The sequence below is a fragment of the Saccopteryx bilineata genome, chromosome 5 (assembly GCF_036850765.1).
Source record: "Saccopteryx bilineata isolate mSacBil1 chromosome 5, mSacBil1_pri_phased_curated, whole genome shotgun sequence".
Classification (NCBI taxonomy): Eukaryota; Metazoa; Chordata; class Mammalia; order Chiroptera; family Emballonuridae; genus Saccopteryx; species Saccopteryx bilineata.
The window spans coordinates 155,838,622-155,857,819 of record NC_089494.1 but is presented as its reverse complement, the minus strand read 5'-3'; the positions used below and the strand labels follow the sequence as shown (position 1 = coordinate 155,857,819).

Genomic DNA, 19,198 nt, shown 5'->3' with positions numbered 1-19,198 from the left:
GCCCCTGGGCAGAGGGCGGGAACCACACCCTCCCTCCTGCTCAGAGACAGCAGAGCCCGTTTCCGGCACGCCGTGTGCAGGGCAGCAGTCTCATCGCAGGCACCTCCAGCACTCTGGCTGTGGTCTTTGAAGGTAAAGTGGAGAAACATTAGGAACCAGAGGAAAATGATAGGTAAAAAACATAAACTCAGTGTCAGTTTTAAATTCCTATACATAGGAATAAAATGTAAGCATTTAAAATGTAATTATAGAACTGGGTAAGGTTTCTTTTCCCTGGAACCAGGGTATTTTTATTCAACAACTGTCTTCAAATGATCAGGTCACAGTTCCTATTAATACTCAAACTTTTATAAGAAATTGCAATACAACACAGCATTGATGACTCAAGACAGAGGGTTAGGAAGTTAACATATAATTTGTATCTAGTATCTTTTAAACTGAAATTTTTATTAGGGATGATATAGAGAATTAAGGTCAATTGTAAGATTGTAGAAATATTTGGCCACCGAATCGCTGCTCAGATGGTTTTATGTCCCATTTTTCCATATTCTTGTCACTGTTCCTCCAAGTCCCTTCTTTCATTTGAGAGGACTTCTGGTAAACTTTGTGAATTCAAACTTCAAGGTCAAATAAAATAGCTAGATAGCTTGAGGAGTCAGTTGACTAACTGTCCCCTGGCGGGAGGGCAGGAGATGTTAATTCTTGCAGCCATCGCCAGAATTCTGGGTCCCTCTGGAGAGCCAGACAGTGCAGGGCCCTGTCTGCAAAGGGCCTTGGGAGAGAGGAGCCTAGAGGAATATGGCTTGCACCAGTCTGACAGCAGGGACGGGAAGCCTTCTAAAGAGCAAGCTTGCAGACAAGATTGGAGGCAGTGTCTGCGGATGCAGGGCTCGCCTCATCGCCCCCTCCGTCTGATTTAGACCAGGCTCTCATCTCTTGCCTGGCTCTACTGCTGCTCCCAGCTGGCTTCCTGCCTTCAGACTAATGTCCTTCCTCCACACCTGCACTCACTCTCCTTTCCAGATGATTAAGCGACTCCTCTGTGCAGAAAAAGTTACACACACACACACACACACACACACACACACACACACACATAGACAAACCCCAAATCCTTCATGGGACATTTGCATTCTTTTTTTTTTTCATTACAGAAAATTATTGCCTCATAAAGAAAGATAGCAAGAGAGGAACAAAGGAACTACAAAACAGCCAGGAAAAAAATGTATTAATTGGCATAAGTAAGTCTTTACCAATCAATAATTGCTTTATTTTTAATTTATTTTAGTTTACTTACTTTTCCTTTTTATGGAATTTATTGGGGTGACACCGATTCAGAAAGTTATACAGGTTTCAGGTGCACAGTTTCACAACATATCTGTACTGTGTGCTCACAGGTCAGGTCTCTGTCCATCACCATTTACCCCCTTCTACCCCCCTCCACCGCCCCCCCCAGTCGCCAGGGACATTTCCATTCTGACACCCTGTGCTCACAGGTCAGGTCTCTGTCCATCACCATTTACCCCCTTCTACCCCCCTCCACCGCCCCCCCCAGTCACCAGGGACATTTCCGTTCTGACACCAGCTGATTTTTCTGATGTCACCTTCCGCTGTTTCCTGCATGCCACACTGGACTCTGTAACCCATTCCAGCCTCCTTGTTTCTTTTTATTGCCTGAAATGTCACTGACACCCCAACACCTGCCACCATCCCTCCTCGTCCTTATTGTTCTCTCTCCTTCCCACAGCCCAAAGAGGAAGTGCTCTTCTGCGTTACCATAGCATTCAGGTTATAACTCTGACCACAGTTATTTTTTGTCACTCACAGATTTGTTTCCTTCTGTGGACTGGGAACATTTTCAGGGCAGGAACCTTCTGTCATTCACTCATCTTCATACCCCAAAACCTAGCACAGTGCTCATCACAGGTGCTAAGGAAGGAAATTCATGAAAGCAATTCCTGTGTTTTAAGTATTTGATATGCTTTCAGGCTAGATGTAGATAGCTCTTAATTTAGTGTTAATCCAGATAACAGGTTTCTAATATTGCCATGGCAGTTTCCTGACCAGCAAATGAAAACTAACTTTAGTCTGTGTTACACAGCAATTAGTACCTAAGAACACACGAACAATTCAAGTACTAGGAAGAAGTCTGGTTAGAAATTTGGAAAAATAAATCCAAGCTCCCTTTTCAAGGACATTGGAGAAAAATGAGAGTCGTTTTCCAAGATGCAGACTCAGGTTTTGGCTATCCCACTTTGCCTTAATTTGCTCAGACATAAAAATAGGGGACTGGATTCCCCCTTTAACTGTAAAATGATATTTTTCCAATGATTCTACTTAACACATTTAACATTACATAAAACTATTTTTGGTTCTCAAATTAGTGATAAGAGCTACATTAAAAAGCCTCTTTCTTTTTTCTTTAAGTGAGAGGAGGGGAGATAGTGAGACAGGCTTTGGCATTTGCCCCAACTGGGATCTACCTGGCAACCCCCATCTGGGGCCAATGCTTCAATCAACTGAGCTATCCTCAGAACCTGAGGCTGACGCTTGGACCAACAGAGCTATTCTCAGTGTCCAGGGCCAACGCTTGAACCAATTGAGCTGCTGGCTGTGAGAGGGGAAGAGAGAGAGGAGGGGGAGAGGGAGAGGAAGAGAAGCAGATGGTCACTTCTCTTCAGTGCCCTGACCAGGAATCAAACTTGGCACATCTGCATGCCTGGCCAACATTCTATCCACTGAGCCCACTGGCCAGGGCCAAAAGATGTCTTTTTTTCCCCAAGATACCTTTTTAGCCTGACCAGACGGTGGCACAGTGGATAGAGCATTGGACTGGGATGCGGAAGGACCCAGGTTCGAGACCCTGAGGTTGCCAGCTTGAGCGCGGGCTCATCTGGCTTGAGCAAAGCTCACCAGCTTGGACCCAAGGTCGCTGGCTCCAGCAAGGGGTTCCTCGGTTTGCTGAGGGCCCATGGTCAAGGCACATATGAGAAAGCAGTCAATGAACAACTAAGGTGTCGCAACGAAAAAAAATGATGATTGATGCTTCTCATCTCTCTTCGTTCCTGTCTGTCTGTCCCTATCTGTCCCTCTCTCTGATTCTCTCTCTGTCTCTGTAAATAAAAAATAAAAAAAGGTATCTTTTTAACAATGCTTCAAAGCATATTCTGAAGTTCATTCGACTTCTAATAATGGATGTGCAAACACATTAGGTGATCACTTCCACAACCGCTGTTTCTTTAAGAGACCTCGGTTGTTAAGCTGGAAGATCATTGAACCATGTGAGGGTCAATAAAAGAATAAAAAGTCACTGGTTAGTGATTCGAGTACAAGGAACTTGATCCTAGTTCAGTATCTGTGTGTCCATATGCTGCTCACAGACCAAGGGGGAGCGGCCTCAGCAGCTTGTATTTCCTCGGGATGGCTTCTGGAAGACTAATTAAACTGGTGGTGTTTGAAGTTCTGGAGTTCGCTGCCTTCTCCATCCCCACGCTTGTGACTGCGGAACAGTTTGCCAGTGCCTATCAGTGGACAAGGAATAGAGCGGAAAAGACTCATTATTGGCTGATTGTTTCCTGTTCAATTGCCTATGTGGCTTCAGTGAGTCTGTTGATTTGGGTTCCTATAAAAGTTCTCTTGTACAAGAAGCATCATCTTTCAAAAAAAATTAAAGGATGGTAAGTAAAAGAATCCTTTAGCAGGGAATGCCTAGTTGTTTTCAAAGATATTTTCTCATGTATATGTGTATGGATGTTCGCATAGCAGAAATGTGCAGAGTGTAAGATTAAGGGGAAATAACAATCACTGTTTCTATAAGTGCATTGATATTATGGTATCTTCCATATTTTTGTAGGGTCGGTTTTACTAACAATAATAAATTATACATGTTCATAAGGTAGGAGTTAGCATGAGTTCATGATACCCTGAGTAGTAAGTGTGGGACCTCATTTCTTTGTACACGAAACTGCATAAAATTTTCACAGTTAATTTACAGAAATCATAATAAGCACAGATTATAATACATAATTTTACTTTTGTATAAAACTAAAAGTAACATCTATTTTTAAATGTCTCTGTTGCATGTTTTTCAATCTAAGTCACCTTTTGACCATTAACCAGCTGAGATTTTTAAGCAACTGGGTCCTTTAATTAGATTTAAGAAAATAATTACTTTACTATATTGATAAATTCTGTTATCCTGGTTGGGGGGGGTAATACTTCAATAATAATACAAAACATTTTAAATAAATTAAGACAATATTGATTTAACTGACAGTTAATGACTCTATCGACCCATGTAAAGGTATTGAGAAGAAATAATCTCTGCTACATTTTTCTTTCTAGATCTTCAGATCTGATTCTTACTCATCTGGAATTTTTTTGTTTTAACTTAAATTTTCTTTCATTGTGATCTTTTATAAAATCAAACTGCACAGAATCCATTTGAAAAGCAAGGAACTGGAATTTATTTATTTATTTTTTGTATTTTTTGTATTTTTCTGAAGTTGGAAACGGGGAGGCAGTCAGACAGACTCCCGCATGCGCCCGACCGAGATCCACCCGGCATGCCCACCAGGGGGCGATGCTCTGCCCATCTGGGGCGTTGCTCTGTTGCAACCAGGGCCATTCTAACGCCTGAGGCAGAGGCCATGGAGCCATCCTCAGCGCCCGAGCAAACTTTGCTCCAATGGAGCCTTGGCTGCGGGAGGGGAAGAGAGGGATAGAGAGGAAGGAGAGGGGGAGGGGTGGAGAAGCAGATGGGCACCTCTCCTGTGTGCCCTGGCTGGGAATTGAACCCGGGACTCCTGCATGCCAGGCCGATGCTCCACCACTGAGCCAACTGGCCAGGACAAGGAACTGGAAATTTTAACATAATCAAGGGTAGAAATGTAAAAATAGTAATTATAGCTATGGCTAGAAACACTGTTGAGAGGACGCAGAAAGAGAGAGTTCAAGTGTGGTGTTAACAAAGTACTCTTTAGATGCCAATACTGATGTGACCTGGGGACTCGTACCTACCAGGGGACCTTCAGTTCCCGGGGCACAGCTCTTGAGGGTTTTCAGGAAGTAAAACTCTTGGCTGGCACTGCTTTTGTCAGTAGAGTTTTGGGGTTTTCCAAACTTGACCCAAAGCCTGTAGATTGTCTAAGGCAGGGGTAGTCAACCTTTTTATACCTACTGCCCACTTTTGTATCTCTGTTAGTAGTAAAATTTTCTAACCACCCACCAGTTCCACAGTAATAGTGATTTATAAAGTCGGGAAGTAACTTTACTTTATAAAATTTATAAAGCAGAGTTACAGCAAGTTAAAGCATATAATAATAATTACCAAGTATTTTATGTCAGATTTTTGTTAAGTTTGGCAGAATAAATCTTTATAAAACAACTTACTATAGATAAATCTATCTTTTTATTTATACTTTAGTTGCTCTGCTACCACCTACCATGAAAGCTGGAATGCCCACTAGTGGGCGGTAGGGACCAGGTTGACTACCACTGGTCTAAGGGGTGGGTTTGGAACCGAGCTGGGCCTTCCACCCCTCCTGTCCTTAGGAGTGCTTTGACTGTCTAAGGCTCTGGGCGTGGTCAGGGAGGTTTCAGGGAATGGTGGAAGGGCCAAATGGGCACAAGTGAAGCCATGGGGAGCTGCCTGGCAGCCCAACAAAGGGCTCTTTTATCTTTTATCTTTTTTTAATGGTAAAGCTTCCCATATCACATATCATCATTGTCATCATCATCATCAAGCTTTAATTGCTACTTTACTGATCACTAATGTGCTAAGAGATTTATGTATGAATTTCATTTCATTTTATGCCACCACCTTGCAAGCAAGCATTTTCATAAGTTTATCAGTATCACTTGCAAGTGAAAACTGATGATTAGAGAGTTATGCAACTTTCCTGATCAGTTAACTAGTGAGTGGAAGGACCAGACTTTGGACCTAGGTCCCTTTGATTCCATAATTGATACTCCTGACCACTACCCTAAACTGCCTTTTTGAAGATCCCAGTCTCTTGGGGCAGTTGAGAGGAAGAAAGACAGTAGGTTTCATTTCCACTCCCCACTCACATTTCCTTTGTCCATGTGGTTCAGGTGGTCCCTTTGTGTTACGATGTCTTGGGCTGTCACAATTAAATCTTTCAGTAGTTTATTTTGGGAAATACTCTTGGTCTTTCCTTTCTGTTTGTGGGTGTGTCTGGTCACAAGTGTCCTAAATAGTTTTAGATAGGTAACAGGTTATCTGTAATTTCAGTGAAACTAAAACCATTTCCTCAAGGCCTCGTGCACGAACTCTATCATATTGTTATCTCTTCCTGGCATAGAAGAGAAGAAATAGCTACTGAGCACTATTCTAGGAGTTTCTTGTATTCTGTGCTATTAAATTTGAACTTTATAACAATCCCATAAGGTATGTGCTAGTATTTTTTGTTTTATAGTGAAGAAATCGAAACCCAAAGAAATGATTAACTTTGTCAGGTGATAAAGTTAGTAAGTTTTGTATAGTACTGGGATTTGTGAGTCTAGATTGGTCTGATTCTGTGCTGTTTCCTCTTCCTCATGCAACTTCTTCTTTAATTCTTTCTGACTTTGAATGCCAAGTGGGTTTCAAGAAAACTTCAACCCTTTTGGTGTCATTAGAATACATTTCCCCTAAAGATGTATATTTGGATATTCTATATCATTCCAAAGGTGTGACTTTGGATATTTTATTATATGTGGTAATATAAAGTATGTCATATATCTCAAATGCTGGCTAAAGGTGATACAAAAATGATTGCTACTATAAAAAGTAGGTATTAAAAAACTGAATTATTTATTGGAGAATAAATAGTTGTTCATGTGAAATTTCATAGATCCTAAGCTTAACCATTCACAGATGTATTGTTGATGGGCCTATTTGAGAAACTCCCTGTAGGTCCACACTGGCATCATGGTCCTATGAGGCTGATTTTAGAAGAGAGTGAGTCACTCAGCTAATAAAGGGTGTGCCCGGGCAATACGACTGAGAGGTGCAGACCTGAGTTCAAATCCCAGCTTTGATGTTTACTGTGACACCCTGTGTGAGTTATTTAAATTCTTTGAATTTTAATTTTCTCATGAGTAAAGCAGGGACAACCTAGTTTCTTCACGGAACTGTTGTTTTAAGAAACTGAGTAAGAGTATGCACATGAAGTTCTGAGCATAATCTCTGGCACCTCAGTGAATGTTAATGTTATTATCTCAGCCTGAATTTAGTGTTTGCATTTAAACCATGATCTTGTTTAATCCTCAAAATGACTCTGCAAAGTGGTAAAGTGATGATAAAGCTAGTTAAATGGAAAAAAATTATATGCTATTCAAGAGATACTCTTCAAATCTGAAGACTCTCATAGGTTTTATTTTAAATCTTTTGAGAGTAATTTGGGCTAATATAGTGATATCATGAATATCTTCTAAAGCAGGGGTAGTCAACCTTTTAATACCTACTGCCCACTTTTGTATCTCTGTTAGTAGTAAAATTTTCTAACCACCCACCAGTTCCACAGTAATGGTGATTTATAAAGTAGGGAAGTAACTTTACTTTATAAAATTTATAAAGCAGAATTACAACAAGTTAAAGCTATAATAATAATTACTTACCAAGTATTTTATGTTGGATTTTTGCTAAGTTTGACAGAATAAATTTTTATAAAACAACTTAGTATAGTTAAATCTATCTTTTTATTTATACTTTGCTTGCTCCACTACTGCCCACCATGAAAGCGAGAACGCCCACTAGTGGGTGGTAGGGACCAGGTTGACTACCACTGGTCTAAGGTATTTTGCATATGCATTGTGCTTTTATGTTTCTTTTTTTTTTTTTTACACTTGACCTGCATACCAGTGTTGTGAAGTTGACCGAGTGGATGAAATTCCCACTTTATAAGGGAGGAAATAATGTCAGAGACCGGAAGATGCACACAGAGTCAACAGCAGGGGCTGAACTTTACTCGGGTGCTCCTTCCTTTACTCTGGTTGAACACTTCCTCATTCTTTTAGAGTGGTTGTTCCCTTGTAGGGTTGCCTGTCATCACTGATCATGAACTAGGGAGATGGTTTGAGGAATGAAGAAAAGCTATCAGACCAAGTTGCATATCCCAAATAGATAAGAAATCCTTTCCTACAATAACAGGCATGTGTGGAACTATTGAGCAAGGCTAGCCAGAAACTGGAGCAGACCTCCGAGGAGACAGTACCTTGGGGCAGATAATTCTAGAGGATTCATAGAGATCCCCAACCTGCCTTGGGACTCAGGGCTGGATTTCAGGAATTGTCTCAAGTCTTTCATAGTTGAATTACTTTTGACATGATGTGTCAGGGATCCTGGGCAGTGCCAAGTTTGAAAGACTCCAATATTTTGAACTACATTTTACCTTGCTGATGTCTACCTTGCTGAAGTCTTTAACACATTCAGTGAGACTTTGATGTTGATTTGTTTAAGGTAGTGATAGTAACAGTAGTTGTAGTTGTGATAAATTAAGAGTCAATATTTATTGAACAGTTTCTATGTACCAAGAAGAGCTGTAAACTCACTGGCTGTGTTCTTCTAATTAATACTGTAACCTGTCTACAGAAGAACACTTATAGTGCCCATTTTACAATTGATGAAATTGGGGCGCAGAGACTAAAAGACCACACAGCCAGAGAGTCTCAGAGCCCTACTGACCCCAGGGGTCAGTGCAAGCCCCCGCGATCGGTCAGCAGCACACGCGGCGGGAGGCACCAGTCCATCTGCACACAGCTGGGCAGACTGGCTAAGCTCAGGGAAACGGCTGGCTCTTTGCAGCACCTCTGAGACTGTCCTCATAAATTACCGTGAACTGAATAAACACGGGTACTTGATAGTTACCTCACTTACTCACTGCCACTTCTCTCAGTGGGCCTGTCAGCTTAGTAGTGATAGTTGTGTGATATGTGACTAAAGGCTTCTCTTCCTCGCCCACCCCCTCCATACCCAGTAAATCAGCAAGAGCATGTTTACTTTGGTATCTCTTTCTAGCATATGCAATAAGACACCAGATTCCATTAATTATTCTTCTTTCATCCTCTTGTGTCAGCTCCTGCTTCTCCATGACTGTTTTCCTCGCCTCACTGAGGCCCGCATTTCCACAGCCCCCTACACTGTCATTGTCTGCCGAATTTCCATACGTTCCAATCCATTGTCAAATCTTAGTCCAGGCTGTTTTGTTCAAGGAAGCACGAGGAGCATTGTATTAACTAACGCTGGGGTTGGGCACCCTTCACCAGTGGGTGTCCTTGTCTTTTGCTTCTCTTTGCTTCCTCTTTCCCTTGCACTCCTTATTGATAGACTAGTAATCTGCTTGGAAAATGTTTTCTGCATGTCAGTTCCACCCCTTAAAAATCAACGCTTCCCTTACTTGTACAATTCAGTGTTGACATTATATCCCAGAATCCTAAAGATGGACAGCAGCTCAAAGTTCTGCTATGCTGTTTCTCACAGTTCAAAGAGACAGTCTACCTCTGATTTTAAAGGGCATTTACTATATTTTGTCTCTAATTATGAGCAAAGTCTTATTTCCTTATGTGCACATCAAATCTGCCACCATGTGATTTTCTTCCCATCTTCTTTGTAGACTTTAAGTCCTCTGCCCTCTATTTGCCACTGAATTTGGCCATGCCCAGCAGCATTACCCATTGCCCCTTGATTATTCTTTTTGTTCTTTTTAAAGCACTTTTATTGGCTCTCATGATATACACTACCACTTGGATGGTGACGAATCTAAATATTGTGTCTTCTTGGGAGACCTCTCTGAACTTGCTGTATTTATTATTATTATTATTATTATTATTATTATTATTATTATATTAAAGCTTTTCAAATATCTGAAGACAGCCCGTCACTCTCCATCTCCACCACATCTCATTGCAGTCTGCTAAGTCTTCTCCAGGGTCCGGTGGTCATCAGTTATTTGCATCCTACCGTTATGATTTCTGGACCTTTTCTCTTTTGGGTATCTCCTTGGGATGCTGACTGGCTTGTTCATCTCTGGATGTGATCTCATTGATACCCTGATGTCCTATTGATGCAGCTATTGACTTTAGCTCTTGATATAACATATAGATTTCAATGGCAATGGTGTCACTTGTTTTATAACAGGGTAGGATTGACTAAACTTCCTTGGAAAGTATGCTCTTAATGCAGTTTCCTCATCTCATGCCTCAGCAACCTCCATAGGCCTGTGAATGCCCAAAAGCCAGAGTATGTCTGACACATGTTTCCATCCTTAGAACAGAGAGCAGGACATTCATATAGCAGCAGTTAGATGAATAGGTCAGTGGATGAATACTTTTTTAAACCTGAACTATTTTTTAACCTGAATTCAATAATATACTCTTATCCTTATTAAATATTATTATGTGGATTTTTGTCATATTTTTAACCAGTTACGATTTTCTGACTCCTGATTATGTCATTCAGAATGATAGCTGTCCCACTTTATTTTGTGTTCTCTGCAAATAAAATGAGCATATCTTCCTCATCTCCCAGAGTTGCTCATAAATGTATCAGGCAGCACAGTTTTACTGGAAATCTTCCAGGTGAACAGTGATCCACGCTCACCCAGTTTGTTAGACTAGCTGTGAATTTACCTATCTGAATTTCCATTCTCATTTCTCTTTCACTAGTTCCTGTTTTAATAAAAACTTACTGAATAGCCACTGACTGCCTGGAATTCAAGACGATCCATTTTCTGACTCTGTTTACTTTTCCGAACTACCTTCCTATAAAGTTTCTTCAATCCAGGGCTACTGTTGGGAGTTACCTGAATACACATTAGGTATTGTCTCTTTTCTCAGGGAGCTTGGAGTCTACTGTGGAGACTACACAGTTACACATGAAAATATTGAAAACTAATGTAAAACAATATACACTAAGTCGCTAAATAGTGTATATTGTGCCCAGAGAAGAGAGGCATCAAAACTTTGTATTGCCTGACCAGGCAGTGGTGCAGTGAATAGAGCGTCGGACTGGGATGCAGAAGACCCAGATTTGAAACCCCAAGGTTGCTGGCTTGAGCACCAGCTCATCTGGATTGAGTGCGAGCTCACCAGCTTGAGTGCGGGGTCACTGGCTTGAGTGCGGAGTCACTTGCTATGCTGCAGCCCCCCCGGTCAAGGCACATATGAAAAAGCAATCAATGAACAACTAAAGTACTGCAACAAAGACTTAATGCTTCTCTCTCCCTTCCTGTCTGTCTGTCCCTCTCTGTCTCTGTCACCAAATCAAAACCAAAAACAAAACAAAAACAACTTTGTGCTGATGGTGAGAGGCAGGTGCCCTTTTTGATTTACTTTTCTACCCCATCCCACTCCATTGGCCCACCACACAATGCCCTGCACTGAACAGTAGTTCGATATATGTGTGTGGATTCAGGTGTATTTTAAGTGAACACTGCTTGGAGTAGTCAGAGAATTTTTCACAAGGAAAGCCTGATTTGAACCAAGCTTGGAGCAGGACGACATTCTAGAGGGGTTCAGAGTTTGAGTAGTGAGCTGATATAAGAATAAGCGTGTCTTCTTTAAGGGATGGGAGAAAACCACCGTGCTGAGAAAAGAGGAATTCGAGAGCAGTTGCTCGTACACATCGCAGAGTAAGTAAGAATGTGAATTTTGGAGTCAGACAAATTTGAATTAGAACTCATCTTTTATTTAGCTGTGGGATCTTGGGCAAACTCTTTAAAATTTTGTCATCATTTTCTTCGTTTGTAAAATAGAGAGGATGACCTCACTCACAGAGAGTTGCTGTGGGGTTTCAGTAATGTTTGTAAAATGCTTTTTGCAGAACTCGGTGTAGCATAGGATCTCCCTGGGGTTAGTGTAGAATGGGAGTGCTATTGTTATATGTTGGAGAGTTAAGGCCACACTGTGGAAAGCTTGGAAAGATGAGGTGAACCAGGGCAACTCGTAATTGTGCAGGTCTTGAGTGGGAACGGTGTGGGATTAGGAAATAAATACAGAGAGAAAAAGAATAGGATCAGGAGGCCTTATGTAAACTGATGACCTACAAGAGCAGCCTGTACTCCCAAAAAGCTTTATTTTTATAGAGCAGAGAGCAAAGCCACTTGCAAAACAAAGAGGTCTCTGATACAAAGCCACATTCCTGAAATATACCAGGAATTCTCCCAAGAGGGCAAACCCCCCCCCCCACCACCAAACATAACATTTCAACCAGTAACTTCACAAAACAAAGGATGAGAAGAAGAGCATGCAAATTGCCTCTAGTAACTTAAGCAAGTGAGGTGGGGGGAGGGGCAGCAAGGAGCCCTGTCAGTTTACTGCCAGTCCCCCACACCTCTGTCCCCCACAAATCTAAACTGCAAGGACTCTGTCAGCTTGCTGCCTGTTTCCCACAGAAAGACCGGAGGAAAGCTTTGACTTAATGATTTAGGTAAAAGAGAACCTTTGTGAGTCTCTAAGCAGCGTGGTTTCCCAAGTTATTGTCTGACCTTTCTACTCACCATGCTTCCTCTGTGAGACATCTCAGGGCCAGAATTCTTGCTGCACAAACAGGAATCTTGAACTCATCATGTCTGAACTTGGGTCTGTCTTCACAGGATTGCTGCAGATGCTCACAGAACTCAATTGGTAGTGCCCTAACCCAGCCTTGGTTTCAGACTTGCATTAGTTTCTTAGTGTCTATGGTATTTCTGACATAAATTCTAATATTCATTGGATTTGTTTCCTATGACTGCTTTTAGGGCATACCACAAACTTGGTGGCTTAAAACAACAGGAATGTTTTACCTCCCAGTTCTGGAGGCTGGAACTCTGAGATCAAGGTGATGGCAGAGTCATTTCCTTGTGAGGGGTGAGGGGAATCTGCTGCAGGCTCGCCCTGGCCTCTGCTGTGTTGCTAGCACTCGCTGGCGTTCCTAGGCTTGTAGATGCATCACCCTGACTGATCTCTGCCTTCATCTTTACATGGTGTCTTCCAGTGTTTTTTCACATAATCTTTTTGTTGTGCATATGTTTCTCCAAATTCTCCTGTTTTATATAAGTAGTACACCAGTCATGTTGGATCAGGTCCCACCCTAATGACTCATTTAAACTTACTCTTTAAAGGCCCTGTTTCCAAATAAGGTTATATCATGAGGTACTTGGGGATGGGATTTCCAATATATCTTTTTTGGGGGGGACATAATTCAGAACATTCATTAATAAATTATAAACATACGCTAACAGTAAGTCAGAATTTCTAAATATAGCTTATTTCTGATTAAATTTATATAAGAGACTTGGATCGGTATTTATTTATTAACAGTTGTATCTGTTCAATTAATATTTATTGAATCCCTACTATGTCCCAGATGTTCTTTAACATCATGAAGTTCTTGAATCTGGATGAGAAACATTTTCATTTTTACTAACCTCTCACTGAAAGCTAGCATTTCTTTTCATTTGAATGTTGGTAACAACCCGCAGTAGTCTTAGCATGACCTATAACTTAATTACATAGATCTATTCATAGCCCATGGATCTTTTCATGTCATGATACCAGTTATTTTTAGATTTTTAAGTGAATTCATTGGAGTGACATTGGTTAATGTAATTATTTAGTTTTCAGATGTACAGTTCTATAATAGATCATCTATGTTGTAATATGTGTTCACATAGTACAAAGCCAAGTCTTCCATCACCGTTTATCCCCCTCACACTCTCTTCTACTTCTTCCAGCCTCTTTCCCTCTGGTAATTGCTATACTGTTGTCTGTATCTATAAGTTGTTATTATTATTATTTATTTATTTATTTATTTATTTGTATTTTTCTGAAGCTGGAAACGGGGAGAGACAGTCAGACAGACTCCCGCATGCGCCCGACCAGGATCCACCCGGCACGCCCACCAGGGGGCGACGCTCTGCCCACCAGAGGGTGATGCTCTGCCCCTCTGGGGCATCGCTCTGTCGAGACCAGAGCCACTCTAGCGCCTGGGGCAGAGGCCAAGGAGCCATCCCCAGCACCCGGGCCATCTTGGCTCCAATGGAGCCTTGGCTGCGGGAGGGGAAGAGAGACAGAGAGGAAGGAGAGGGGGAGGGGTGGAGAAGCAGATGGGCGCTTCTCCTGTGTGCCCTGGCCGAGAATCAAACTCGGGACTTCTGCACGCCAGGCTGACGCTCTACCATTGAGCCAACTGGCCAGGGCCTAAGTTGTTACTATTTTGCTTAATCCTTTTACTTTTTTTACCCAGTCCCTTAATGCCCCTCTCCTCTGACAGCTGTCAGTCTATTCTATCTATGAGTCTGTTTTTATTTTGTTTATGAGATTATTTTTTTCATTAGATTCCACCTATGAGTAAAAATATATAGTACTTTTCCTTCTCTAGCTGGCTAATTTCACTTAGCATTATAATCTCGTTTGTCCATGCTGTCAAAACAGGTAAGATTTCCTTCTTTTCTACAGCCACGTAGTATTCTATCGTATTGTTGTATCAGAACAGCGAGAAACAAACATCTTGCCACACACACAATGAATTAGCCAAATTAAGAAATTAAGGAGTCTTTAATGCCGGTGTGCAGACCACATGGAGACCTAAGTCATTCAAATCAGTATGGTGGGGAACACAGTTTGGGGCTGGCTTTTAAAGGGAAAGTTACATACTGACTGAGGAATGGGGAGGAGAGGAAGCATAGCAATAAAACAAAGCAGCGAAACTAGCTTTTTTACAATGTTTATCTATACAGTTAATTCAGGGAGAAACATTCTGAGAACACCTGTGACTTTGCAAAGCTGGCCCAAGGCCACAGTCTGGGAAACCAACCTCAAGGCCAGGAATAGGGAGTCTTTTCAGAAAAAGTAAGTTCTACTAAAAGTCTCTTAAAGAAAGTACGTTTTGCCAAAAATTATGCATGTTAAGAGCCTTTCTTTTCCACATGTTACTATAAATGTACCACAGCATTTGTATCCACTCATCTACTGATAGACACTTGGACTGGTTCCAAATCTTGGCTGTTGTAAAGGTGTGCCATGAACATAGGGGTGCATATATTCTTTTAAATTAGTGTTTCTTCAGCTATATTACAAGAGGTGCTGGGTCATAGAGACAGTTCTATTTTTAATTTCTTGAGGAAACTTCATGTTGTTTCTACAGTGGCCACACAAATCTGGATTCCTTCCAACAGTTCCCAAAGGTTCCCTTTTCTCCACTTCCTAGCCATCTGACAGGTGTCAGGTGATAACTCCGTGTGGTTTTAATTTATGTTTCTCTGATAATTAGTGACATTGCACATATTTTAATATGTCTTTTGGCCATGTGTATATCTTTTTTGGAGAAATGCCTATTAAGGTCCTTTGTCTATTTTTTAAATTGGGTTTTTTTGGGGGGAGGGTGTTGAGTTTTATAAGTTCTTTATAAATTTTGTAAATTAACTGCTTACCTGACGTATCATTGAATATGTTCTCCCACTCACAGTTGTCTTTTCAGTTTGTTGATGGTTTCTTTTGCTGCACAAAAAATTTTTAGTTTGATGCAGTTCCATCTGTTTATTTTTTATTTTTCCCTTGCCCAAGGAGACATGTCAGAAAAAAATATTGCTACAAGAAATGTTTGAGATTTTTCTGCCTATGTTTTATTCTAGAATTTTTATGGTTTCGAGTCTTAATATTTAAGTTTTTAATTCTTTTTTGAGTTTATTCTTGTGAATGGTGTAAGAAGGTGATCTAGTTTCATTCTTTTTACTCAAATCTGTTCAATTTCCCAACATCATTTATTGAATAGGCTATCTTTACCCCATTATATGTTTTTACCTCCTTTGTCAACTATTAATTGACTATATAGCTATAGGTTATTTCTGGGCTCTTTATTCTGTTTAGTTGATCTATATGTCTGTTTTTATGCCAGTACTGTGCTCTTTTGATTACCTTGACCTTGTGGTATAGTTTGATATAAGGTAGTGTGATTCCTCCTACTCTGTTCTTCATTCTTAAGATTGCTGTACCTAAAATAAGCCAGTCAGAGAAAGACAAGTACCTTATAATTTCACTCATCTGTAGAATCTAATGAACAAAGTGAACTAACAAGCAAAATAGAGACAGACTCATGCATAGAGAGCAAGCCAACAGCTGCGGTGGGGGAAGGATTGAGAAAAAAAAGAAAAGAAAACAAACCAGAAAGACCCATGGATGTGGACAACAGTGTGGTGATAGTTGGGGTGGGGGAAGGAGAGTGGAAGAGAGTATAAGGGGAATAAATGATGATGGATGAAGGCTTGACTTGGAGGGGGGTAAACACACAATATGATATACAGAGATGTATTGTACAATTGGGCACATGAAATCTGTATAATTATGTTAACCAGTGTTACTCCAATATATTCAATTTTAAAAAATGTAAAAGAAGATTACTGTGGCTGTTTGGGATCTTTTGTAGTTCCATATAAACTTTTAGAATATTTGTTTTAGTTCTGTAAAATATACCCTTAGTATCTTGATAGGAATTGTGTTGAATCTATAGATTGCTTTGAGTCATAGGGATGCTGTAATGATGTTAATTCTTCCTATCCATGAGCATAGTATATGCTGCACGTATTTGTATCTTCTTCAGCTTCTTTCAGTGAACTTCTTCAACTTGTTCTTCAGGGTCTTATAATTTTCTGAATATAGGCTTTTACCTCCTTGGTTAAATTTATTCCTAGGTATTTTGTTTTATTTTATTTTCTATAGATTTTTTTGTAAATTGTAGGTATGATGTTTTCTTAGTTTCTCTTTCTGATAGTTCATTATTTATAATGTAATTGATTTCTGGTTATTTATTTTGTGTCCTGATACTTTACTGAATTCAATTATCAGTTCTAGTAGTTTTTTGGTAGAATCTTTAGGGTTCTTTATATACAAGGTCATGTCATCTGCAAGTAATGATAGTCTTACTACTTTCTTCCCAGTGTGGATGCCTTTTATTTCTTTTTCTTATCTGATTGCTGTGGCTAGGTCTTACAGTACTATGTTGAATAAGAGTGATAAAAGGGGACAACCCTGTTTTGTTCCTGATCTTAAGGAAACGCTTTTAGTTTTTGCCCATTGAGTATGATGTTGGCTGTTGGTTTGTCATATATGGCCTTTATTTTGTTGAGGTATTTTTCTTTCTTCCCACTTTGCTGAGAGTTTTTATGATAGATGTGTACTGAATTTTATCAAATGCTTTCTATGCATCTGTTGATATGATCATGATTTTTAGCCTTCATTTTTTTAATGTGGTGTATCACATTTATTAATTTGTGGATATTGTACCAACCTTGCATCTCCAGAATAAATCCCATTTGATCATGGTGTATGATCTTTTTAATATACTGCTAGATCCACTTTGTTAATATTTTGTTGAGAATTTTAGCATCTATGTTCATCAGGAATATTAGCCTATAAATATTGTTTCTTTGTAGAGTCTTTTTCTGGTTTTGGAATTAGGATAATGCTGCCCTTATAAAATGAGCTTGGGAGTCTTCCCTCCACTTGAATTTTTAGGAATAGTCTGAGAAGAACGGGTGTTAGCTCTTCTTTGAATGTTTGGAAAAATTCATGAGTGAAGCTATCTGGTATGGAACTTTTGTTTGTTGGAAGGTTTTTGATTACTGCTTCAATTTCACTAGTTATAATCAGTCTTTTAGATTCTCTGATTTTTCCTGATTCAATTTTGGAAGATTGTATGTTTCTAGGGATTTATTCATTTTGCCAGATTGCCCCATTTGTCGGTGTTTATAATATTTTTTTTACAATTCTTTGTATTTTTTTTTCATGTCAGTTGTTCCTTTTTCTCTTTCATTTCTGATTTTATTTGTTTGGATCTTTCTCTTTTGTTCTTAATGAGTCTGATTAAAGGTTTGTCAATCTAGTTTATCTTTTTAAAAAGCCGTCTCATGAGTTCATCAATCTTTTGTATTTTTTAGATTCTATTTTGTCTACTTCTGCTCTTATCTTTATTATTTCCTTCCTTCTACTTACCTTGGGCTTTGATTGTTGTTCTTTTCAAGTTCCTCTAAGTGTAAAGTTAGCTTGTTTGAGATTTTTCTTGTTTTTGAGACAGGCCTGGTAGTACTATGCATTTCCCTTATAAGACTGCTTTTGCTGTGTCCCATAGGTTTTGGGTTGTTGTGTAATTATTTTCATTTGTTTCATGGTATCTTTTGATTTCTTCCTTGATCTCCTTGTTAACTCATTCATTATTTAGTAACATATTTAGCCTTCGTGTTTTTGTGTGCTTTTCAGTTTTTTTCTCTTGTGATTTATTTCTAGTTTCATACCAATATGGTCAGAGAAGATGCTTGATATGATTTCAATTTTCTTAAATTTATTGAGATTTCTTTTGGGTTTTAACATGTGGTCTACCCTAGAAACTATTCCGTGTGCACTTGGAAAGAATGTATATTCTACTGCTTTGGGGTGAAATGTTCAGGATATATCAATTTAATCCATCTGATTTACTGTATCATTTAAGGCCACTGTTTCTTTGTTGATTTTCTGTCTGGAAGATCTATCCATTGCTTTCAATAATATGTTAAAATTCCCAACTATGACTGTATTACTATCAGTCTCTCTCTTTATGTCCATCAAGATTTTCTTTATATATATAAGTGCTCCTATGTTGAGTGCATAATTGTTTAGAAGGGTATATTCTCTTGTTAGATTGCTCCTTTTATCATTATGTAATGTCCTTTTTTGTCTCTTACTATAGCCTTGTTTTAAAGTTTATTTTCTCTGATATAAGTATCACTACCCCAGCTGTTTTTCATTTCCATTTGCATGAAATATATTTTTTTCATCCCTTTGCTTTTAATTTGTGTATATTTATCATTCAGAGGTAAGTCTCTTGTAGACAGCATATATATGGGTCCTGTTTTCTTATCCATTCATCTACTTCATGTCTCCTGATTGGAGCATTTAAGCCATTTACATTTATTTTTAAAAATATCTTTTATTGAATTTATTGGAGTAATATTGGTTAATAAAATTATATAGGTTTCAAGTATACAATTCTATAATACGTCATCTATATATTGTATTGTGTGTTTACCATCCCAAGTCAAGTCTCCTTTCATCTCCCTTTACACCTCCTTACCCTCTTTTTCCTTCTTCCCTGACCCCTTTTTCTCTTGTAATCCCAATGCGGTTGTCTGTATCTATGAGTTTGTGTGTGTGTGTGTGTGTGTGTCTTTGTTTTTTGCTTAAGCCATTT

At 39.5% G+C, this 19,198-nt stretch overlaps 1 protein-coding gene across 1 annotated transcript in view; it reads left to right on the top strand.

The window, feature by feature from the left end:
• The first annotated feature begins 3,345 nt into the window (after positions 1-3,345).
• Positions 3,346-19,198, top strand: part of TMEM236 (transmembrane protein 236) — a 55,851-nt gene continuing 39,998 nt past the window's right edge. Inside the window, exon 1 of the mRNA XM_066232942.1 lies at positions 3,346-3,677. Coding sequence (XP_066089039.1) covers positions 3,421-3,677 — 257 coding nt within the window. The 5' untranslated portion in view covers positions 3,346-3,420. The remainder of the gene's footprint in view (positions 3,678-19,198) is intronic.